At 35.1% G+C, this 27,034-nt stretch overlaps 1 protein-coding gene across 1 annotated transcript in view; it reads left to right on the forward strand.

Moving 5' to 3' along the window:
* The first annotated feature begins 648 nt into the window (after positions 1-648).
* The window catches only part of LOC111056578 (tRNA pseudouridine synthase Pus10), a 28,382-nt gene continuing 1,996 nt past the window's right edge, over positions 649-27,034 (forward strand). The window contains exons 1-8 of the mRNA XM_022343955.2: positions 649-1,114; positions 1,243-1,350; positions 4,210-4,511; positions 8,724-8,956; positions 12,353-12,478; positions 13,734-13,926; positions 16,439-16,671; positions 18,017-18,162. Coding sequence (XP_022199647.2) covers positions 965-1,114; positions 1,243-1,350; positions 4,210-4,511; positions 8,724-8,956; positions 12,353-12,478; positions 13,734-13,926; positions 16,439-16,671; positions 18,017-18,162 — 1,491 coding nt within the window. The 5' untranslated portion in view covers positions 649-964. The remainder of the gene's footprint in view (positions 1,115-1,242; positions 1,351-4,209; positions 4,512-8,723; positions 8,957-12,352; positions 12,479-13,733; positions 13,927-16,438; positions 16,672-18,016; positions 18,163-27,034) is intronic.

Raw genomic sequence — 27,034 nt, forward strand, 5'->3', positions numbered from 1 at the left:
TGATGAACGTTTTGTAAGCTACATCTACAATAATAACAAAATTATTGTCAATAATATTAAATCGTAGAACGTAGACCCTATTTCCCCTGTTGAATTGATCACTGAAATTGTCCCAGAGTTATACATTTCAAAGTATACTATAGAAAATATTTTATAAAGGAAGGTTTACGTTATAATGGTTGGGGTGGTGGAGAAATATATAACAACGTTGCCGATCCTCTGTCTTGTCAATGCCTTCTATAGACGGTAGCTGATACAGAGTTAATGATGTAGTATCAACTGTTCATTCTTGTTTAAAATGATCAATTATATTTTAAATAAAATTATATTCTTCAATAATTTAATACTTAATTTTTATAATAATTAGGATGAAATATTTCGTTAATTAATATTGTTAATTCCACATTGTTAAAAGACGATCTGGCAACAGAGCAAAGTGGGAAAGAGATGGCGCTATCCGCTTTGTTGAATTTCTTTGACAAGGGAAGCACTATCATTGCAAATCAAACACGCCCAAAAATAATGTAGAACAACAAAGTAGGAGGAATTTTTTTATTCTCTGTGGTAGAACTCACTATAGTTGACGAATCACTCAACTGAAGCGCTCAAGTTCAAATGCACATGCGCACCACAATTCATTTTCTGCGAGACAGATTGTCGTACATTGGATAAAGTTTTAAGATTGAGGTTATGTTTATGTTCCTTGCAGTTCCTTGCCCATGCATCATGGATGGAAACCGCTGAATCTTGAAAAATACTGATTATCCTGTTTATTAAATCATTTTTCACTTTAAATTTAGATTCATAATCCTAAGAGTGAAGATAGTCCCACCTGTATTATAGTAGATTTGAAAATTTAATTAATTAAAAAAAGTCACTAACTTTATTTTTTTACTTGAATCACTTTCAGTCCACTATTCTATGCCTTAGTAAAGTTTGTTCAATTAAAATAATTAGTACAGATATGCCGTTTGATTTTAAAGAGTTGGATGAAGATTTGAAAAAAATTGCTCATGATCTTATTGGGATAGGCTGTTGCAAACTGTGTACTCTAAGATTCATTGGCGAAACGGAACCAATTTCTTACACGAAAACCTTCAGATCTCTTTTATCGGTGAGTACATATTCAATGTATTCCAACTAGCTAATTTGCTTTTCTTATTTAATACTGCAAACAATATCTGTGACAAAGTTATTGTTTTAATATTTACAATTACTAATCTATTATATTTTTATTTCTAGAGAGAAAATGAGGAAAGTTTACCGGAAAGTAAGATACAAAAATCTAATCCCTGTGTGGCTTGCCTAGGATGTTTGCAAGTTTCACAGAATGGTGACATATTGGATAAGGTGAGCGCTGAGCGTGGAAAGTTTACACACCTATTTCACCTAAAATATAGAACAACTTTAATAATAATATCAAATAGGCCATATAGAATAAGTTTTAAGGTATGTTATTGCTACAATACCACTCGACAAAGGAAATCATGACGAATTCAAATATACCTATTCTTTTGCAAAGTTTCCTTAATGTAACTGCTCTTACCAGCATGTAACTACGAGACTACAACTGTAACTTTATAGTCCGTACAAATTCACTTCAGACATGAATATGCTGCGCAGAGAAATGGAGGGAGATCAGCCAATTACAGTGATTAATAGAGTCATTGGTAGAAGCGCAGTAGCCAATTTGTCAGTCGTCTGACTGCTTCCAGACAGGAAACTTCGTTTGTATAGCGTGAGCACATGAACAGTCACTAGAAGTGAGAGAACGCTGGCTGCTTCAAAACGGCAACATCGCGCCTCTGTATCTCTCCCGCTGTATGCTTTCTCTGCTGCGCATGTCCATCCCAAGTAAAAAGTAATTCTTCACATAGTATAAAAACCCCTATAATGGATTGATCATTGTTCAAAATTTACGAAGTTTGCCTCAACACTTACCATAATCATGTTGTATCATCACGTGGATCTATCATTTTATGCAACTTGCGGTTTTTCGTAAATGGATTTTCATGACTCTTATTGTGACATGCCTTCGATCCTACAAGTGTTGGTAATTTAGGAAAAAGAAGGTGTAAGATATAGGTGCCACGCTGACTACTTGACACCCCAACTACTTGTCCCCTTTTGAAACCGGTTTTTAGGGGACAAGAAGACGTGAGCCATCCCCGTCTACTTGTCTCCTTTCTGAGGAGGTGACAAATAGTCGAGGGGACACCCTGAAGCAAGGGTGCGAGGTGTCAAGTTGTCGTTTACGGTCATGACTAGTTGGCACCTCCGGTCCAGTAGGTGTCAAGTAGTCGGGGTGACAACTTGACGGCAATGGTGTATTTTTACGAGGGTACAAGTAGTCGCCTACGGTCACGACAACCTATCCCCTCGACTCCACTCATCAAGAAATCACCATTCCGGCTGGCTCTTCATTTAGTATCTATACAATACAGCTATATAGCTATGTCGTAACAGTTTCTGTATCTACTATCAAGTAAAATTATTCGGTGAGAATGTAACAGTATTGAACAGTTCGAATTAATCTAAATCTCTTTTGAATGAATGTGTTTCATTTTCATATGAATGCCACTTCATATAGGAAATTCTATCATCACACGCCCATCTATCATAATATCTCTCGAACCGTGAGTTTGACGGGAAAAATGTTACTGAACCAAAAGTGCTTAGAAATCAATTCTACATCATAACCAGTAATAAAAATTGCTTGATCCCTCCTCCCTACGCCGCGGGGGCTTAAGTTGTGCCAACTGGTGATCTGTAGGTGACAAGTAGTCAGGGTGACACCTTGACGCCTGCATGCAAGGTGTCATGTAGACGTGAGCCATTCCTGTCTACTTGTCTCCTTCCTGAGGAGGGGACAACTAGTCGAGGGGACACCCTGACGCAAGGGTGCGAGGTGCCAAGTTGTTGTTTACGGTCATGACTAGTTGCACCTTTGGTCCAGTAGGTGTCAAGTAGTCAGGGGGACAACTTGACGCCAGCGTGCAAGGTGTCATGTAGACGTGAGTCATCCCCGTCTACTTGTCTCCTTTCTGAGGAGGTGACAACTAGTCGAAGGACCACCCTGACGCGAGGGTGCGAGGTGTCAAGTTGTCGTTTACGGTCATGACTAGTTGCACCTTTGGTCCAGTTGGTGTCAAGTAGTCAGGGTGACACCTTGACGCCAGCGTGCAAGGTGTCATGTAGACGTGAGCCATCCCGTCTACTTGTCTCCTTTCTGAGGAGGTGACAACTAGTCGAAGGACCACCCTGACGCGAGGGTGCGAGGTGTCAAGTTGTCGTTTACGGTCATGACTAGTTGGCACCTCCAGTCCAGTAGGTGTCAAGTAGTCGGGGGGACAACTTGACGGCAATGGCATATTTTTTCGAGGGTACAAGTAGTCGCCTATGGCCAAAATGACCAGGTGTCATGTAGTCGGGGTGACAACTAGACGGCTACTCGTCCGTTGCTTCTTAGCCATTCTACTTATTCATTTAGTTATAATATCGGGGACCGAGCTTCGCTCTGGAGTACAAAAGCATAAAAATATTATTACGAAAGAAGAAATTATAATAACATTCATACAGACATGTTCTATCTAATCACAGTAAATTGAGATTAATTCCCAGAAGAATGCAAAAATTTCCCTCACAAAGGCCCAGTTGCACAAAAGATGGTTAAATTTTAATCCTGTTTAACTTCATGTGAACCAAATCAGAGAAGACCATTTCAAAAAGATGGATCTACTGGAATTAATCAGGATTGAAAATAACCCGGCTTTTTTGCAACCGGCACTAAGTACCTGATTCAATGATTACAAAAGTTCAACAGCTGAGTCATAATTTTGACACAGTCCCACACACATGAACTCGCTCACTCACTTCCATCAGACGACGAAATAATTATCAGCTGTTTTCCCAAGGATGAATAATAATCATCCTTTTAATGTCCTTCAGCGAGTTTTCCCAAGGATGAGTCCTATTGCAATCGAATCTTCATATTATAAACCTACTATGTTCTGAATTTAGTGAGAATCGTTAGAGCCGTTTTCGAGATCCGGTGAAATATAAACATGAATGAATGAAATATGAACATATAAACATCTAAACATCTGAACATATAAACAGAAGTTGCTCGTTTAATAGTATAGGATATGAGTCTCTTATGTTGGTCTTGATAGAGTTGTGAATTAATTCAACAAAATACTTTATTTTCAGATAGAGAAAGAAATAATAGCAGGTGATTATGACAGTTCTACATTCAAAGTGGCTCTCACATTTCCTGTGAGCTTTCAGTTGAGAGCTCACGCTCTTTGGCTGTACATGGTCAAGCGATTCCCGGAACATTGTCGAAAAGTGTTCCCTATCGACCTCGTCACCATAAACGTCAAGGACGTGTGGAAGTACGTTTATGCTCCGTATGTCGGAGAAAAGGTTTCAAAGAAATATGACCAAAATTCAAGCCTGAATGTCACTATCTCAGTGACTTACAGGGATGACTTGGCGGAATCTATGTCTTTGTGAGTAATATAATTTTTTCAGCTTAACATATCTAATTGAATTTCGATTGATTTGAAAATAGTTATTTGTGCAACTAGTGCGCAAAGTGACAGTTTGCTGCACCGAAAGAAACGTTTACGCCCGAGCCGTAGCCGAGGGCGGAATGGCTTCTTGAGTGCAGCAGAGGAACTTTGCGCACGTATTTCACATTTAATTTTTCCTACAGTTACCATTGAATATAAGAAGTGGTTGATTGAATGATTATGGGTAAAACGATGGCTGAAATCCATCAAATGTTTGTGTTTGTGTGTGATGCTGTTATTAATAGCAACTTTAATTCATTTAAAAATTAATAATGCAATTGAAGATGAAAATTCTCAGCCAAAGTTCTCATTTTTATTCATTCAAGAATCAGAAAAAATACAGATGGAACAAAAACTTCACATTCAAAATACACGCCAACAGCTTGTTGGCTGAACCGAGATGCAAGATGGCTGAACACAACAAGATGGCTGAACCGACAAGCGCGCGACCTAGTGGGAAGAATCGTACCTAAGTTTGTTTCATCCAGCTAAAAATTACTGAAACACGATTCAGAAATTTAGACTTTTGCTCAAATTAACGAGAAAAATGCTCAAAGTAAACTGAAAAATATTTATAAAAATAACATAGACAACAGAGAATATTTATTGTAGTATTGTTATGTTTTTTTATCATTTTTATTTATATGAATATCAAACGGTAATCATTTAATCTCAAAATTCGAATTTTATTATGTATATTTGCTACTTTTCTCATTTCTTGGAGTTGAAATAATAATTATCAATAGAAAAGAACTATTATTTATTATTTAATGATGAGAATTCGTAAATGATGATTATTTAATTATGATTTAGATGAACATTATTCTTGTTTTGGATTTCTAGATTGGGATTTTATCATAAATGTAGGGTAGCCATTGAAATGATTCTTATCTAAATCTAACCACAGTCATTTTTACCAACTTAATTTTTGTTTTGCTGCACTGTTGCTCCATATAACCCACCAACTATTTTGTGTTGCCATGTTGCAAATCTGGAGTGCAGAAAAATTTTTTCCCGCACTGGAGCGGAAAAGTGAATCTTTGCGTTCTGTAATCAGTGCAGGAATCGTCACTTTTCAAGGAAACTGTAGGAAAAATAATGAACCATATTGATTTCAGATAACGTTGTTTGTAGGGGCCGCTAAATTATTTGTGATCCTCATCCCTGACCTTCCCCTACAAACTACTGACATAGAGAAAAGATAGCATAAGAATATATTCCATGGTATAGGGTGTTTATGTTCCAAATTATTTATTGTATCCACGAATAAATAAATAAATTTCACTGTTAACTCAAGCCGATAGTCCTATACTCCGTACAAAATTACTTCAGACTTGGAGGAATTTGCGGCGCAGAGAACCTATCATTCCAATGATACTGTGTGACACTGATGATACAGAAGTGACCTTGTGCTTCTCCATAGAATAATATTGCAGCTTCATAAATCATCCTGTATAGTAGCTGGGAGTGCCGAATTTGGCTTTGACATTTTTCAGGTAAATCTTCATCTATTGTGCTAATTTCAGCCAAATCTGAAGTACTTTTTGTCTCAGTTTGGTTCACGATGGTTAGTCGATTTCATCATTTTTTTGTGAAAAATCTGGTGTGGCGCACTCACACAACTTTCCTTGCCGTTATGAAAATTGATCACCTGACGCTAGTGCTCCCGCGCATCTCAAGTCTACTGTTCAAAGATTTGAGCCAGCTGGTGACAGGGCAATAACGCTGGAGACACACGAGGTCTGCTATATCTTCATAGTGAATGATTTAATAGAATCAACAGTTGCCAACAGTTTGCAATTGGATAATCACATTTTCTCGAATTTCGAGCTTATTTTTAATTTCAGGTGAAAATGTTACTGAACATTAATTGTAGAGATTCTCATGCTCAATCTTTTCCACTCGAAATGTTTTGTTTAAATTTGTATCTGAAGCCTGATAATTGAGAATCTAAAATCAAACTTTGCTTAGATGGGGCGGAGATCCTGAAATTTTTACAAATATGGGACTTGTGGCAGTTAGAGCTTATCGATGACTATTTTAGGTATAACTTTGATCAAAATCGTTGGAGCCGTTTTCGAGAAAATCGCGAAAACCCCTGTTTTTGACAACATTTTCGCCATTTTAGCCGCCATCTTGGATCGCATTTTATTGAAATTGTTCGTGTCGGATCCTTATATTGTAAGGACCTTACGTTCCAAATTTCAAGTCATTCTGTTAATTGGGAGATGAGATATCGTGTACACAGACGCACATACATACACACACACATACAGACCAATACCCAAAAACCACTTTTTTGGACTCAGGGGACCTTGAAACGTATAGAAATTTAGAAATTGGGGTACCTTATTTTTTTCGGAAAGCAATACTTTCCTTACCTATGGTAATAGGGCACGAAAAGTAAAAATAAAAATCGCTCAAACTTCGTGATCTTATATGGTATTTGATGCGAGAAACACGAATCTGAAATCAGATTTGCAATATTCCTCACCGTCCAGGAGATATTTCAGCCAAATCTGTTGGATTCTTGGAGGAATTTGCGGCGCAGAGAAATGGAGGGAGATCAGCTAGTCGATTAGAGTCAGTCGAGTCAGTGCTTGCAGAGAGGAAACTTCCTAAGTTTAACATGAGCGCATGAATACTCACTGGAAATTAGAGAACGCTGGCCGGTACACAACGGCAACATAGCCGCTGTTGTATCCCTGCCGCTATATGCCTTCTCTGCTGCGCATGTCCATCCGAAGTAAGAAGTAATTTTGTAGAGTATAGTAGTTATTTTTCATGCAGCTGGTAGTCTTTTATACTGTCTCGTTCTTACACTCTCACCCGGCCAAAACAATAATAATAGACAGTAGTCGACAGTAATCGGATTGAGTTAACAAAAATCTGCTTGAAATCTGAAACATAAACGACCTATACCATGAGATATCTTCTTATGCTATCTTTTCTCTATGTTACTGACTACTGAGATTTTTGTAGTACAGCTAAAAAACTTGGCAGTCCATTTCTCTCTTCCAATGCTTCATTGTTTCTATTCTACGTTGACTTTTGAACCGTGCAGAAATAAAAGGAATGATATGCGAGTGTGAGAGAGTTTTCTCACTACTATCCATCTGCCCATTTTCAACTTTTCAGGGGCCATAATAATACGCGTAATATCGAGTGACCTGGCTGGCTCAGCTCTGTTGTCAGAGTTTTCAGATCGCGACTGATCAATTACAGAGCCTCTGACTTGACCTAACGATTGCTTTCAAGGCAGCCGCGGTGCCGACAGCTAAACGTGGCCATAACTCATCTTGATCTCGATTGAAAAATTTTAGATCGTAGATGAAAGCAGGTTTCTTGAGTTATGTATAATATGTTTCTTAAGCCAGAATATCTGTATCGATAATATCCTATTTGAACCATTATCTATAGTAATATTTTTTCAAATATTAATCGCTACTTTTATTCACATTGAATCACTGGTAAATAGAGATTTATTGCTCATTTATCATACCATCTTATTCATCTATTACCTCTTTTCTGTATAGGGCTACTTGCAATATGAATATAGAAAGAAAAATAAAAATCTCAGTACCCTTTTTGAATTATTTAATCACATGTTTCAACATTGATGTCATTTTCAAGTGATATCTCACTGACGTGAAAGTAATAACATGATTTGTAATTACATGACTTTTAATTAGTGCAGTATTCAACATCAACATCAGTAATCAATGATATATCGATACATACATCGATACTGTTATACTAATATATCGATACTCTTATAACATACATGTGATTACTTTCAAGTCAGTGAGATATCACTTGAAAATGGCATCAATGTTGAAACATGTTATGATTAAATAATTCAAAAAGGCTACTGAGATTTTTATTTTTTCTGTCTATTTACATCTCTATTACCCTTATTAAATATCAATATTCTCAATTTTGTTCATGCCAGAATATATTTATCGATAATATCCTATTCGAACCATCATCTATTGTTGGATTTTTTCAAATATTAATCCCTACTCCTATTCACATTGAATCTCTGGCGAATAGTTATAGTTTTTTGCTCATTTATCATACCATCTCTATTATCCTTATTGATATCATATCTCTTTATTCGCATTAACATCAATGAGATTATTGTTTCAGATTGAATGTTGAAGAACAGTTATTTGGAACTAAAAAGAATAAGAAAGGACGTCGACAGAAAGAGATGCCAGATTCTAAAGAAGAAATGTTTTCTAGAAAAGGCGTCGAGATGGCGTTGAAGAGGGTTGATGTGAGTGAATTTACTCAGCATTTTAATATCCCGCCTCTTATCCCGACATCTGCAGCTCTGTGTGAATCTGTCAGCCTTTGTCAGGAATCAATTTATATTGCAGGTAAAGTATCTTCTCAACTGAAATTCAGTTTTCCACTTCCAGGTACATACTTATCATTGAAGAAGATTAATATCAACTTGAACCGGTTGATTTGCTGAATGTGAGTTAAAAGATTAATAAGTGTAAGAATAAGGGGAGTTGGGGAGACCAGCCTCACAAGGTGTCAAAATATCGCGCGATAACTGAAAAAAACTTGAATAAATTAATCCAAGATAGTTACTTTCTTGTAGGGCTACTGTAATATAGCCAATTATTTGACATGAATTTTTACAATCCGAGAGCATCCATTGTTTAAAAATTAAAAGTTTCGACGACGGTGAAAATTCATGTCAAATAATCGGCTACATTACAATATTATAGGGTTGTGAGAACAACCCTAGACATTATAGTAACAATTTATAATGGGGGAATCGCTTGGCTTTGATGAGGATAAATTGATCTAACTCTATAACTCATGAGTAAAGGAACTATAATTTAGAGAATAAGCAAATAGATAATATATTGGAGAACTAAATAAACGATTAAATTTAATTGAAAACTCAAAGTTAAAGTGGAAACTAAAATAAAATATTAAGAATACCTTTAAAATAAACAATAGAATAATAATTACAGGATTTGCCTTCAATAAAAAAATCTATGAATAATATATATCAATAAAATTGATAATATAAGTAACTTACTGAACCAGGAAAATGGTGTCTCGGAACAGAGGGGTAGAGCCGGGCCCGATTATCTGCTGTAGATAGTTCAGGTCCCGTCCTCGTAACCGACTGCCAAGAGGCATACATTTATCAGTCCAATTCTACTTGTCATAAATTTTCACCGTCGTCGACACTTGATTTTTTAAGCAATGGATGCTCTCGGATTGTAAAAATTCATGTCAAATAATCGGCGACATTACACTAATATTGTATTTCAGTATACTCACAGAATCTCACTAATTGAATGCAAAACTTGAGATTTTTAAAAAAATTCTTAGATTATTAATTGTAAGTATTCTATTCTGAAAGTGAGTAGAAAAAAGGAACTTGCTAACACCAGTATGCTACAAACAATACAATATATTGTGAAGGCATTCATCAACCGAGCTATGTATAGTTTTTGAGCAGGAAGTAAAATTTAAATTCGAATTCAACTTATTGCTCGTCATTTTGTTATAGATTACACAAATACGATTTGAACAGTTGTGATTTGAACAAAATGTCATATTATTTTAAGAAATATAAGAATTTATTCTCCGATGTATAATGAACACATGATTAAATTTAATGCAAAATTAATTGTGTTATCGGATGGGCACGTTGAACAGTCGTGACACTGTATACATACAGTATGGAAACTTGGCTAGTACCCTGGCGCAAAAATCCGCCATCTTGTTAGGAAGCTCCGCATTGTAATAGAATTGATGGGAGGTTCGAATCACTTTACTGATCCGGATCAATTGATCTCGTTCACTGCTGCGAGCCAATCAGAAGATCAGGATTGGAACTTCCTAAGGTCACGTGACGTGTCTAGTATTTGTGCCATGTAAAAAGCATTGGTTAGATAGGCGTTTTATTGACAGTTTCCATTCTGTACCTATTCTGTGGTCGTGGGGCTCATTGACGGCGCAAATGTTATATTCAGGCGAGATGGAACTTCCATCAGGAGATTTCCACCAATAAAAGCCATACGAATATTATTAATGAACAAACCTCACCACACATTTATATACACATGTAAGGCTATCTCAATACAATAATTATACTACATAAATAGATAACGACTTTGGATTACCACAAGGTACCGTCTTGTCCCCGATTTTATTTTTACTCTATATCAACGACATCTTTAAACTAAATATTGATAGTCCGAAAATAATTTCCTTTGCTGACGATACGGCTGTAATAGTTAAGGACCGCTCATGGTTAGAGACGTACTCGAGAGCAGAAAGAGTAATATCCATTGTTAAACAATGGCTTGATATTAATACATTTAGTATAAATACATCAAAAACGAAATATATTACATTTTCTCCTACAATAGTTGGTCAACCAAATGATGCTATGAATTTAAAAATACATACAAATTGTGATTTTGAGAAATGGAAGGATTGTGCATGCCCTCAACTAAAAAATTAAAAATCTATAAAGTATCTGGGCATCATGGTTGATTGTAACCTTAAGTGGGAGCCTCATATAGAATATATTTGTAAACGCTTAAAATTTATTTCCTTTATCTTTTAAAAAGTCCGTAAAATATTAGACATTAAATTACTTAGGGTCCTTCACTTTGCCTATGTTCAATCGGTGCTGCAATATGGGTTAGTGGTATGGGGAGGAGCGTATGATGTTTTCATGAATAAAATTTTTACATTTCAAAAAATGATAATGAAAGCAATTCTTAATAAGCCAAGGGCTTTTTCTAGTAGTGAAACATTTGCCGAATTTAAAGTGATGACAGTACGTCAAATTTATATAAAGAAACTTCTCTATTATGCATGGATGAGGAAGGATGAATTACAGTGAATAACGTTTCTATGTATACCCTGAGAGTTACATCTCATAACATTTATAATATTAACTATTCAGATTTGACAATAGTGCGAAGACAATTGGGGTATCTTAGCTCAAAAATAATAAATATCATGCCAAATGCATTGTCAGAATATCTTTCTAATAGGGGTAGACAGAGGATGGAACAGATAAATAAGTGGGTGATACAAAAATTTTCTCCTACATCAGTCAAATATATAATTACTAGTAATTTATTGTTAACTTCGATTTTTTGTAGCTTTGATTATTAGTAAATAAATTTTTATATTGTCTAAACAGCTGATACTCTCACTCAGCGGTCAAGGTTTTGCCCTTGCTGGGTGGTGCCATGTAATTTTAATTTATTTGTAAAATAGCATAATATTATAATCTAGAATATTTCTTTTGTAAGTTTTTTTATTTTGTATTTTGTTTTTATGGGCAATAAAGATGTTAAAAAAAAAATAATAAGGATACACTTGACAAACCTTGCACACTAAAGGCAACGTATTCCAACAATTTTCAAACGATAACTGTGTCGAACGATTCTTTGACCGTTGTATTGGTACCTTTTGAAATAAAAAACAGTGAACTAAAACATATTATATACGCTATAAATTCGAAAAGTAACCAGTGGAGCCCAATGATCGGAAACTCTTGTGTTACATCTCTCACCAATTGATTTGGTCGCTGGTGTCCTTGGGGACTTGATCGTCCCTTCACGGAGTCTCACTCTGTCGGCGTCTCAAGAAAAATCGATTTAGTTGATTATTTGAAGATACATTTCTATACTGGACATGTTAATTTCCTATAATGTAACAGCAAATTATAAAGTTTCATTATTGAGACGTACGATTTTCATTAGAGACTATTAAATTCACAGGTCGATACAATAAACTGTCAAGAGAGCTGTCTCAGACGCCATGGATGATTGACGGAGAAAGACGAATGGAGGATTCCGTTGAAGAAATCATTTCCGATCCATTGAAACTCATCACTCATTCTCAAAGTAAGGTCACTATTGGATACCCTTCAGATCAGCTGTAAATCAGCAGCTTTTCATAGTAAAATCGGGTTTTTTGAAAACTTGTTTATCTATCCAATCTACAGGCCTGGTTGCACAAAAGTTGAATTCCGGCGGTGATTAAATGACAGTTAAATGCCACAAGGACCAATCAGAGAAGCGCAAGACATCTCTAATTAGCAATTATTCACAGTTAAAATTGAACACACTTTTGTGCAACCGAGCCAAAGGAAGTTTTATTAGTTTCCAATATTTGAAAGTTTTCAACAAGAGGAAATATCTGTAACTTCCTTCAGAAAACGATTGATTTAGAAAAAAATATTCAAATCCGGTCTTCTAAAAGTAGGTTCTGGAGTAATTCACATGAAATAAACTACTAGGTTACCATTCTTATCCGCTACCATAGTCAACCGCACGAAATTAGTCCGATAGAAATTGATTTGGTTGAGTACCTCATCACACCTACAGTAACTATATTATGGGTAATATAGTTACTGTAATCACATCCAAAGACGTTGCAAGTTTGTCAGGGTTATTATACGAATACTAATATTGATTCTAGTTTATAATCAGCTGTGGATAACATTGATCAACTGTTATTTGACAACGTTGCACTCATCTGCTCCAATCTCTATCGGACCACTTTCGTGCGGTTGAATATAATAGAGGCTAGGACATACCTAGGTCAATAAGGTGGACCTTCAGTTGCTGGCTCTCTAATAATTTATATTAATTATTTCTTCAAATTTGATAAAGGTGAAAGATGGTGATGTGTTTTTCAATTGCAATTAATTTACCAAAATAAATTCGTGAATTAGTACAGCTAGGACCTAGGTAAATAAGGTGGACCTTCAGTTGCTAGCTCTCTAATAATCTATATTAATTATTTCTTCAACTTTGATGGAGGTGAAAGATGGTGATGTGTTTTTCAATTGCAATTTATTCACCAAAATAAATTCCTAGAATGAAGTATCCACAGATATGTTACACATATATGATGAAGCTAGATATTATTCATTTATATATTTATTAATTTATTGTACCAAATACTACAATCATAATATAATTATGACATTGAAGGAAAAACTAGGCTGAGCCTGTTTTATTAGATCTTTGTAACTGAACATCTTGCTGCATATTAATAAATCATGTCTTACTGAGATTGAAGCCTGCATATTTTTCTGTTTTCACTGACCCTTTCTAAATACTATATTATAAACTAATTTCAAATTGCGCACAGGCTCAAAGTTCCTGTCTTCCGGACGAGAAGATGTGGACGTGAGAACCCTTGGACGAGGGCGGCCGTTTGCAGTGGAATGCATCGATCCTCACAGGACATGCTTTTCAAGTCAACAGCTCAAATCTACCATGCTACAAGTTAATAAAAACGGAATGGGCAAAGTGGCTATCAGAGATCTGCAGCTAGTAAGCAAGTAAGTATAAAATAAAGAGAGTTTGAACTATTATCATGTTGTAATCTTTCCATACGAATCAGAATATCGAATTTGAACCAATTCCCCATTCAATTCCCATAGGAATTAGTTGAAAAACGTAAATACGTCGAGTTCAATGCCAAATTACGAACAGTTTGAACGCTCATAATAAGTTCAAAAACGTCAAACAAAGGAACAAATTATATGAAGCTTATTGTAAACTTCTTCCTCTTTCCAAATATATACTTAGAATATTAGAGTTTGATTGATTGTTTTCTAGCTATTGACGTTTTTCAAAAATATCGAAAAATTGATATATCTCGAGAACTATTTTCAAAAATATCGAAAAATTGATATATCTTGAGAACTATTTTCAAAAATATCGAAAAATTGATATATCTCGAGAACTAAGACCATTATAAGAAAATCTTGCTGAACATGCTTTGAGTGGCTCGTTGGAGTAAGGCTCAACTCACACTTACGCGACTCAGGTCGAGAAGAGACTCGACTCTAGTCGAGAGCATGTGTTTTCAAATGGTGACGTTGCGGAGACTAGAATCGACTGTTCTGAGTGTCACCATTTGGAAACACATGCTCTCCACTAGAGTCGAAATCTCGACCGAGGCAAAAAGTTTTTGACTACAGCACACTCACATAGATAGTATTTCTGAGGAGACGATAAGTCGTCGGTCCCGACTACCTAAAAAGTAGTCGTCATCTCTCATCATCATCCCTCTCACTCATTACCCACGCATTACTCACTCATTACCTGAAAACTCTGACACCAGACCTGAGCCAGCCAGGTCACTCGATATTATTATTATTATTACCCACGCACAAGCCTAAGAGCTTATGTGGGCTTCACCCACAGTATGTTTTGTTGCAAATTTCATGTAGTTGGTCTTTGGCTGTTACTCCTTTCGGACCTCACTATACAGGGTGATTCTCAATATAGATAAAATAATTTAATACGTGATAGTAGAGGTAAAAATAAGAAAGAAAGTTCTTATAATCATATATTCATAAACGCTTCATTAGCGAGCTATACAGAGTAAAAGATTTCGCCCGGAATTCAGTTCCTCTGGTGAAATACACCGATGCTGCATTGTTTGGTGACTAGTTATTGAAAAACTTATGCTGGATTCATATGGAAAAATTGAATAAAACTAGTCTGGAAGCTATAGTGTGAGTAGTTTTTGAGAAAAAAGTTGAAATATGCAAAAAATCTAAGTAGAAAAACACATACTTCTACGTTTGATGCCTAATAACTTTCTTCAACGACCAGTAAACAAATGATTTTTCGCAATAAAAATTGTAGAGAATTTAGTTCTGAAAAGAATTATGTAAACTAAATTTGAATAATAGTTGAATAAAATGTAATCTCATGTAGTACATTACACTACAAAAATTTTCTACTTGAGGAAAGAACTAATAACTAAGAACAGCAAATTTTTGTGGTGTAATGTTCTACATTAGAATACATTTTATTTAACTTTTATTCAAATTTAGTTTACATAATTCTTTTCAGAATTAAATTCTCTACAATTTTTATTGCGAAAAAATGATTTGTTTACTGGTCATTAAAGAAAGTTATTGGGCATCAAAAGTCTGTGTTTTTCTACTTCGATTTTTTGCATATTTCAACTTTTTTCTCAAAAACTACTTACACTACAGCTTCCAGACTAGTTTTATTCAATTTTTCAGATATTTTTCCATATGAATCCAGCATAAGTTTTTCAAAAAACTAGTCCCCAAACAATTCAGCATCGGTGTATTTCACCAGAGGAACTGAATTCCGGGCGAAATCTTTCACTCTGTGTAGCTCGCTAATGAAGCGTTTATGGATATATGTTTATAAAAACTTTTTTTCTTATTTTACCTCTACTATCATTAGAAAAAAGCCTATCAAACCAAGGTAAAGATGTACAAAACATTGATAAGGCCGGTTGTTACTTATGGAGCTGAAACGTAGACCATTTTGAATAGAGATGAAAGAGCGTTGAGGTCTTTCGAGAGAAAGATGTACAGGAGGATATGGGGACCGGTCTGCGTTGAAGGAAACTGGAGAGCCAGATTTAACAATGAGATTGATGAAGCAATTGGCGAAAGAAATATTATAAGGTGTATCAAAGCAAAAAGAATAGAATGGCTGGGTCACGTGGTAAGAATGAGTGATGAAAGAGTACCACAAAAGCTGCTTGATGAAAGGATGATGGGCACCCGAAAAAGAGGAACGCCAAGAAGAAGATGGATCAGCGATGTGGTGGAAGATCGTAAAAGGAAGGCCGTGTGCTAGGTGTGGCTAACTGGCGACAGGGAGCACAAGAGCGGGATGTATGGAGTATGGAGGCGTCATGTAGAGGAGGCCAAGGTCCACCCAGGACTGTAGAGCCAGATAAAGTAAAGTAAGTAAGTACCTCTACTATCACGTATTAAATTATTTTACCATAATTGAGAATCACTCTGTATAAGTGTATGCTTGTTGGTATGAATCGATTTTGTCGGTGAACAGGAGCAGTCTGGAACTGTTGAAGAAAGGCGAAGATACGAAGACGAAAGAGTACTGTGCGCTGTGCATTGTGCATGGCGCTCTGCCTGGCAACCTGACTGCTCTGAACTCAGTGGCACCTGTCTGCCTGTCGCAGCGCACGCCTGTCAGAGTGCTGCATCGCAGGCCGGCTGCTGTCAGGCCACGCACCATTCATCGCATGAGGGTCGAGCCCATCCAAACTGGCGACTCTGCTGGTCAGTACAGTGTTCTTCTCTATTAGGCTGGCCACTAACGGTAGAACACGCATGATACACATGACGTCATTACATTGTTGCGTTAACACAGTGAAAGGCTTCAAGCCAATTTTTTTGAGGTTTATGTATTTCCGTTTTTTGTTGGTTATTTTCGCTTTCGCTGCTCTATTTGAGGTTAAATTATTCTGGTATCATTACAACTAGTTTATTTACTTTTCAGTAGCTTATTTATTTTTATTGGTTATTCACTTTATGTTAGAAACCTCTCGCTGATGACAAAAATGCTCCATGATCATGTGTTTGTGTGCATGATAAACATGCATGTTCTACCGTTAGTGATCATCCTTATATGCTTCCGATATTTTATTTGATTATTTATTTCATTTACACAAGAACAAAATCAAATCATTGATTGGGAGTGGTACAACAGAATTAATTCAAACTCAAGCCGTTCCAAACTTGCAACTCTTCTGTTCAGTAAACTATTCTCCCATATTATATACTTCCTAGATTAAATTTCTGATATGATTATTTATTTTATTTACTCTAGAACAATGGTTGAGAGAGAAACAAAAGAATAATTGATCCAAACCCATTTCTCTCCCGAATTAAGATTAATTCAGCCATATGCGTTTTAACCAAGGTAGATAGATAAAAGCTATAACGCTCGTCATCTGATCAGAAATTTTTATTGTCAACTAGCTTACCCGGCGAACTTCGTACCGCAAAAAGTCAATGTATCTCATGTCATACTTGACTTTATTTGGTGAATCATGAAATTTATCTGACAATCAATATTTCTATTTACATCTCAATAAGGACTTTCTATGTGCCTAGTCATGCAGCATTCTTCTCAATCAATTGGTAGTAATATCTATCAGTAAAGTGTTGAATTGAAAAAATAGAAAGGGTTAAATCAGTGTTTCAGAGATGAAATTAATGCGTTCATAGTTGTTGATTGTGAATAGATGGTCCAGGAAATATGCGATATACGATGAATCACACAGAATTCCATATTCTTTCCATCTTCCATTTTAGGATGAATATAAGCTAATCTAAATTCCAAAAAATTGTGAATTATTCTGTCATTCTTCAGTTATTAAGATTTCACACAAATAAACCCCCAATTTTCACACAACATATTCCCAAAGTTTCATGCCGTTCTGTCAAGTAGTTTTCAAGTCTATAGGGAACAAACACACAGAATATCATTTTTATATAAATATAGATGAAAGGGTGATAGTGATTATTTAAACAAAATAATAGTCATATTTATTCTCATTTCTGTGATTTACATGTTGTAATCCCCGATACCGTAACTAATCTTAATCACTTTTATTTTCAGATTTTTCGTTGTTCAAACTGTTCGTGGAAACTCAGGCGGGCACTTACGTGAAGGAGTTCGTGCATGGCGATTTCGGTCGGACGAAACCCAGCGTCGGAGAGTTATTAGGAAATGTCTCTGTTGATATTCTTGCTTTGGATGTAATGGTAAGCACATTGAGTATGATGTTTCTCCTCTACTTACTACCCAGTCTTATATGTTACTCTTTGGAACAGGATACTAGATGACTACTGCTTCTATCTATGATTTAAATTATTGGCCTCTTCATTTTAGTAAACTTGGGGTTATATGCTCTATCCTCGTTAAACCATGGTTACTTGTTTATATGGTCGCATTCATTCTAACGTCTATTATTCATTCTACATTCTGGGTTTAAAAGATCAGCTGATTTATCTCCGTTTAAACTGAGATGGTGCATAAAGGTAGGCGCACACAGATCGTCATCGGACGGACGGCACGCATCGGACGATTAGATTTGATGCATTCAATTCAATTCAATTTATTTATTCACACACACACACATAAGATACATCAATATGAAATAAAAATTAATTACATCAATAAAAAACATTACAGTATAAAATAAATAACATAAATATGGGAACACATTACAATATTAGAAGGCAAATTTATACATGTTGTTTGGTGAAGAAGGGTAGAGGATCAAAAGTTCTTCCAACTATGGCTATCCATGTCATAGGAAGGCTTTTGATCCTTGGAATTTTTGGAAAGGGATGTGATAGAGCACAAGTAGGGGAAGTGAGCGCACTAATCAGAAAAGTTCTCTGTTAACTTATTATAGTTCTCAAAGGTAGAAGAAGTAGTTAATTTGATCCAAGCATTGATATCAGTTTTTACTTTTTTTGTTATCTTGGCACAGGTAATAAATTTTTCTCAATAGCTTTTTGAAAATATCCTTATTCTCATTTTCTCTCAAAGCTGACGGCAGTTTACTCATAAATTTCATACCCATATAAGAAGGCTTATTTTCATACTGAGCTGTCCTGTGGTATTGTGCAGAAAATTTACTCTTATTTCTAGTGTCATAATTATGTATGTCACAGTTTCTTATAAATTTTTTATCTCTTATATACATGATCACTTCGAAAATGTACAGTGCAGGCACAGTGAGTAGTCCTAGATCTTTAAAATACTCTCTGCAGGACTCTAATGGCTTAAGACCTTTAATCGCTCTCACAGCTCTCTTTTGCATTCTAAAGATTCTATCTAAATTTTTGAGACTGGAGCCCCCCCAAACCAATATTGCATACCGAATATGTGACATTATGAGGGCATGATATACTGTACATGTTAAGATAGTGTTCCCAGTACTTAATCTTGAAATCTGCCTGAGTGCAAACACTCCAGATGATATTTTACAGCACAAATGATCAATATAGTTATCCCAAGACAAGTTCTGGTCCAGCAAGACACCTAGAAATTTCACAGACAGAGGTTGTTCAACATTCACTCCATTTATTTGAACGTTTATCTCTTCAAGATCTCTATAATTATTTCTATGTTTGAACTGCAAGAACTGCGTTTTAGTTTCGTTCACTTTGAGGTTATGTTGACTGAGGAATTGGGCTATGGCATGTACATTGACAAAAGTATCTAATTCTAATTTTTCTGCATCCTTTGCACTACAAATGTAGGATGTGTCGTCAGCATACATCAAAACCTTACCACTTGTTATTATTTGTGGTAAATCGTTAACATATAAAATGAATAATAATGGTCCGAGGATCGAACCCTGTGGTACACCTGTTTTTATTCTAAGATTATTTGATCTGTATTTAATTTTTTGCCCATTTTCTTCTCTAGTCATCTCCACACACTGACTTCTACCCACAAGATAGGATTTGAACCACTCAAGCTCCACATCAGTAACTCCCACATATTCCAACTTTTTCAACAAGATAGTGTGGTCCACACAATCGAATGCTTTGCTCATATCGAGAAAAACTCCCACTGCCCTTTCACCATTATCCATTCTATCTATTACATTCTCCACAAGAGACGCAATGGCTGACCTGGTTGATTTATCCTTCTGAAATCCATGTTGCTCGGATGACAAAATTCCATTTCGAAACAAATGCTCCACAAAACGAATTAACATTGCTTTTTCATAGATTTTACCCAGTGCATTCCCTATAGTGATTGGTCGAAAATTATTTGCCAGATTTTCTTCGCCACTCTTGTGGATTGGTACTATCTTCGACTCTTTCAATTTCTGAGGAAATACACCACACTCCAAGGACTTATTCACCAATACTGTTAATGGAGCAATTAAATACTTTTTACAACTTTTTATAACAACAGTTGAGATCCCATCAAGACCAGTTGCCCTCTTACTCTTCAGGGAATCAATAATTTCGAGAATTTCTGTTTCTGTGAAAGGAGCAACAACCATCTTTTCAATATGGCTTGAGTCATTTTCTGTTTCAACACATGATTGGGTAAAACCATCCAAAACTGAGTCTTCAATGTTTGAGCCAACTTCCTGGAAGAACTTATTTAGATATTCACAAATCTCGTTTCCATCTTTCAAAACATTGCCCTCTTTTGTTTTCATACTACCAATGTACCTGTTACCATTTGTTTGCCTTGATCCAGTTTTTTCATCATTTATGATCCTCCATACACATTTATTCAGGTTATTTGACGCACTCAAAGTATCCACAACGTAATTGCTTTTTGCTCTTCTTATCGCATTTGTATAGTGCTTTTTCAAGTTCATGTACTCTCTCTCTTTTGTTGCATCTCTACTCTGCGAGAATAATTTGAAAGCATTTCTTACATCCTGTCTCAATTGTAATATATCCTCAGTGATCCACTTATTTTTATTTTCCGTACAGCTCATTTTAATTCTCTTTATTGGACAGGAAACATTGAAATAATAATCAAGCGTTTTTGAAAATTCCAAAAACTGATTGCTTGGATCAACCTCACTATACATACTTCTCCACTTCTCTCTGGATAAATGGTTATTAAGACAGTTCAGGTTACTTGTAGACATTTCTCTAATTTCTTCAATACATCTTTTCATTTTTTCAGCTACATACAAACCACTGGTCACTTTCAAAAACTGAAATGTGTGATCGGATAGTTCAGAGCTTCTCACTGCCACTTCACAGTCATTTATGTTGGTGATTATATTATCGATTATTGTTTGTGAGTTTCTAGTGATTCTAGTGAACTTATTCACTTTTATGGTAAGATTATTCACAGTAAATATGTCTCTAAACGTATCACTCATAGAGCTCTTCACATTCAGATCCACATTGAAATCGCCAGCAATTATTATATTATCATACTTGTTTGTCAGATCATGCAAAACTGTATCAATTCGATCACAGAAATTATTCCACTCTCCATTTGGTGATCTGTATACTCCAACAATCACAAACTTCTCTCTACCTTTTCCTATTTCCACTCCAGTTATTTCCATATCCATTTCAATCGAACAACTATCTAGGTAAGGGAGTTTACGGACTTTAACAGTATTTTTTGCTAGAATACAAACTCCACCACTTCTGTGTGATTTTCTACAAAAATTTGCATTTATGTTGTAGCCATCAAATTTCAACTGTGATATTTCAGCATCTGTGAGTCCATGTTCTGTAAAAACAACAACATGTGGAGATTCAGCTTTCAAAAATACATTTATCCTATCAACTTTATTTCTGATATATTGTATATTTTGGTGAATAAGAATTAAATCGTTTAAACACTTTGAGTGGTTTGAATCTTTTTCCATACTCTCTGTATCCGTCAGCAAAGGAAGATCAAACCGAATAACTGTACTAGGACACATCAAGGCTTCTTCCCTCTCTTCAGCCATCTCACTAAAAAAGAATCTTCGCTTACTGCACTGTTGCAAGGTGATTTATTTACAATTATTTCTGCCAGTCTAGTGCACAGGATTTCTTTCCCCGATCCATTGAGATGAAGCCCATGTTGAGTGAAATTTTCCCTTCTCAATCTCTCATTGAGAAAACAAATACTTATCCTCTTTACATTCTTTCTTGAAATACTATTTATGTGTTTGTGTATTATTTCGTTCATCTTGTTTATCGAATGGTTCAGGTCGGGTCTGTCGAAGCGATTTGGAATAGTTGTCATTATAAGATTGTTTTCAGACTTATTGGAACCAAGATATCAAGTACTTTCTTCACATCATTAACATTCTGCACTGTGTTAGCCTTAATGTCATTTGTGCCACCCATAACTATAAGATAATCATTTGGACCAAAATTTTTCGTTTGCCTATCAGCTCCTTCAACAATTTGACTCAGTGTAGCATTTGGTTTGAAGAAAACCTGGGTTTCAAAATTTGGAAGTTTTTCACCAATAAAATCCATTATTTTTCTTCCATGGCTATCCGCCAAAATTAATATTTTATTTCTAATGATAGTATTCTTTTTAAAATTAGTATAATTTTTCCTCTTCACTTGTACATGTGACTCAACTTTATTTCCGTTTTTCTCGATCACATCATTACTACCATCTTGATCCTGTCTTATCACCCTATTTTTATTTTGGGTTTTGTCAGTTTGGGCAGATGATTTTCTTTTACTATAATTTTCATCTATATTCTCATTTTCCTTATTATACATAGCCAATTTTCCAGATTTGCTGAAAACATTGAAAGAGTTTTCTACTCTTATTGCACCACACTCGAAAGATGAATCAATTATAGTGTCACCCGGCGAATAGAAGTTTCTTAATTCTTCTGTCTCAATTTTCAGAGATTTATTCTCGGCTCTCAATAAGATATTTTCTGCCTCCAGAACTTCTATTGTTGTCAACATTCTCGCATTGTTTTCAATTATGTTTTCATTTTCATGTTTCAATAAGGCTTGATCTTGGAGGGCCGTTTCAAGTTCATCAATATTCGCCTGGAGAGACTCTAACAAGGAATTTTTTTTCTCCAACTCTATCTGTAAGCTCATAGAATGTGCAATTATGTCGTCTCTTTGTTTTTGGAGTTCAACTTCCCTTAGAGATTCATTTATTAATGACACACAAGGTGATGGAGAATCTCCACGATAAGACTGTCCTTCTTTATCAGTTATTACTGAATCCTCATTAATCGAGTCATTAAAAAGCTGATTTAATTTATTTTCAGGTGGAGAATGGTTATGTAAGTTGTTAACATTGATTTCTTCAATCTTCGTAGCATCTTTGTCGGTTTTCAAGGTAGCCTTACAAGACTTAAATAGACAACGCCATTGAGCTAGACCAGATGTATTAAAACCTGTTAGTCTATACGAAAAATCTCTAAAAGTGAGTTTAGGATTACCCTTATTAGTTTTACTTAAGATGATATCATCCATTTCCATTCAAAGATCGAGTTTAGACGATTAGTTAGTACCGTATGACACAGTCGCTCAGCAGAAAGTGAATCAAAAGAATGAGTGATAATGAAGTCTACTACGTTTATAAAGATAAAATTCGGGAAGTGATACTTTGAGCTAGAAAGGAGACAATTCAAAACAAGAGACTACACTACTGTATCGCACTGAAACAAACAAACTGATTAGATAGTTTGCTATCTTTCGTATGAAATAAACAGTTAATAATTGAGAAATATATTTCAGAGTTACCGTTAAATAGTTTAGCCCGCTTCTCACTTCAAACAAGTAAGGATAGTTCGTTTAAGGTAATGTGGCGCTTGTGAATCCAAACATATAAATCGCGCGTATCCCGTCCAGTTCCGGGACAAGCGCGACAGATATCCTGAGCAAGGCCGCACAGGGTTTACAAATTATTCACACATATACGACGCTTACAGGGACAGTCTTGGAACACATTAAATTTGTTTGCCACTTACAAAATAGAAATAAGTTATGATAAATAATGACCATTTTATAAATTCGTTCTTTATGAGAAGCAGAGCAAGTAAAAAATGATAAGTAAAAAGACTATTTTGAACTATACAAGAACAGTACGATACTAGTAACAAAGTTAAGAAAATATCAGAGAAAATTTTTATTTACTGTTGCTGACTGTGATCAATCTAGGACTTAGTAATATTATGTAATTCAATTTGTGAAACTGTTTGCAAAAGCAAAGAAAAAGAAAAGGCTAATTACTTTGTTTAATTTATTTTGTAATAGAAATTTAAACCTACATTTTATAGCACGAAGATATAATGCATAATCTATCAAAATTTAATTTGAATTTTATTTTAAAAGATGAGGATTCTATTCAATTATGGGAAAGATTGATTATGAAATTAAGAATAGATTATTATTTGTTTATTATGAATTTACTCAGAAATACGTTTTAAACTGATATTACGACTGTATTAAAAAGAAAAAAAAAACTGTAACTAAAGTACCTAAGATTAATATATGATTAGTTCAATTGTTTGGATCCAGTTAAAATAAATTTTAAAATGCGTTTATCAACTAGAGAAATTTACGTTAGTTCAAGGATAGTTAATGAATGATAATAATTAATCACGGTATTAGACTAGCATTTACTAAATGTTTTTGAGATTGAGGGTTATTTTAATATTCAATGACGCGAAAATATTAAGCTATCGAGTTATAATTAAGGTTACGAACACTGAACACAATATTCTACGTTAACTTCTGAAAGCAAGAAACGAAAGGAAAACAGGCTATCTTATATGATAGATTAGGTACTTATTTGAGGTGGGTCTTAAATTGTATTGATTATTGATAGTATTATTAGTGCAAATGAAACTATTTTTATATTTAAATATATACTTCACTACATTCATTACATACAACTGTCTAACTGTCAACACGTTAAACTCTTCAAAAGTCAGGTTGGTTGAAAAAAGTCTAGGCTTATTTAAGATTGTTTTAATGATTGATTTTTGAATTATGAAAAGCTCTTCCAAGTGGGAATTATAACAGCCCCCCCATACTGAAATACCATACTGAATTATGGACTGTACCAGTGCAAAGTATATCATTTTAAGATGACTTGAGTTTAGATTTTTTTTTGCTTCGTAGAATTTATAAGAAAGATATCTGATTCTTTTGCATAAAAATTTGATATATGAATGTCCCACTTCAAATATTCATCTATTATGACGCCTAGATATTTTGTGCTTGTTACTCTTTTTATTATGGGACAAGTGCAGTTATTGAAATTCATGTTGCAGTTTGAATGTAGTCTCAGATTCATATTTTCGTCGGGTTTACCAGTTGTATTGAGTGCAAAGGTTTGCATTGTTTTCAATATTGGAGTGCGCATACCTATCCGCATCGTATAGGCATGCGCACTCCAATTGAAAACAATGGATCAAATTTAATCTTCCGATCAATCCGATGCGTGCCGTCCGTCCGATGACGATCTGTGTACGCCTACCTTTAAACGCCATCTATAGTGAGGTCCACGTTATAATGTCAGTGTTTGATCAGCAATGGTATTGCTATCCTTGTCTATCATTCAACAAAGGTGGTAGCGCTATCTCTTTCTCGCTTTGCTCTGTTACCAGATCGTCTTTTAACAATGTATAATTAATCAATGTTAAAATAATTAAATAATTTATCAACAAAATATTTCATATTAATTATGAAAATTCATTATGAAATTATTGAAAAATATAATTTCTTGCTTAATAAAATAATTTCGGGGACCGAGCTTCGCTCTGGAGCATAAAAGCATAAAAAATGTATTACGAAAGAAGTAATCATAATAACATTCATAGTTCATACAGAAATGTTCTATCTAATCACAGTAAATTGAGATTAATTCCCAGAGGAATGCAAAAATTTCCCTCACAAAGGCCCGGTTGCACAAAAGCCGGTTAAATTTTAATCCTGATTAATTTCACGTGAACCAAATCAGAGAAGACCATTTTAAAAAGATGGAACTACTGGAATTAATCAGAATTGATAAGAACTCGGCTTTTTTCAACCGGCACTAAGTACCTGATTGAATGATTACAAAAGTTCAACAGCTGAGTCATAATTTTGACACAGTCCCACATACATGAACTCGCTCACTCACTTCCATCATCAACAGACGACGAAATAATAATTATCAGCGGTTTTTCCAAGGATGAATAATAGCTGTCCTTTTAATGTCCTTCAGCGAGTTTTTCCAGGGATGAGACCCAGTGCAATCGAATTTTTATATTATAAACCTACTATGTTCTGAATTTCATGGGAATCGTTAGATCCGTTTTCGAGATCCGGTGAAATACAAAAGTAAACATCCAAACATCTAAACATATAAACAGAAATTTCTCGTTTAATAGTATAGGATAATTGATTATTTAATATCTATATTATTAACGGTTCATTCTCGTTTAAAATAATCAATTATCCTATACTATTATTACATCAATAAACCTGTATCAGCTACCGTCTATAGAAGGCATTGACAAGACAGAGGATCGACAACGTTTTTCTCCCATCTTTCTCTACTGCCATTATAACGTGGACCTCACTGTCTGTTCAATGCTGAGCCACGTTTACTTGTAGAAATGGTTGCATTTATCATAATGTGTTTCAAGCGGGGTTTAAATTAACAGCTGACATTTCTCAGTTTAAACCGAGTTAAAACGTTATTTCTCGGTTCAAAAGGAGATAGTTGAGCTGCTGGTTCAAACCACCAATCAAACACATTATAATAAATGGGTCCATACCTACATATAATCTTAGATTAGTGTTAAACGCAGATTGTGCATATGACCTTTAGTATACTACATTGAACATCAATTGACATTTTTTATTCTACTTTTCTCAAAGTATCTACTTGAAAAACTCTACTCATATAGTGATGTCCACGTTATAATGGTAGTGGAGAAAGATAGCAGAACAACGTTGCCGATCCTCTGTCTTGTCAATGCCTTCTATAGGCGGTAGCCGATACAGGCTTATTGATGTAATATTGGGCCATATGAATAAAGTTGAGCATTTGCTTATACTTCTAAAATATGGAGCATTTGCTTCATTTTCTATGAATAAACGTGAGCAAAAATTTTTGCTCATGCTCATCAAAAAAATAGTTTGAGCATTTGCTCAAAAG

The sequence above is a fragment of the Nilaparvata lugens genome, chromosome 1 (assembly GCF_014356525.2).
Source record: "Nilaparvata lugens isolate BPH chromosome 1, ASM1435652v1, whole genome shotgun sequence".
NCBI lineage: Eukaryota > Metazoa > Arthropoda > Insecta > Hemiptera > Delphacidae > Nilaparvata > Nilaparvata lugens.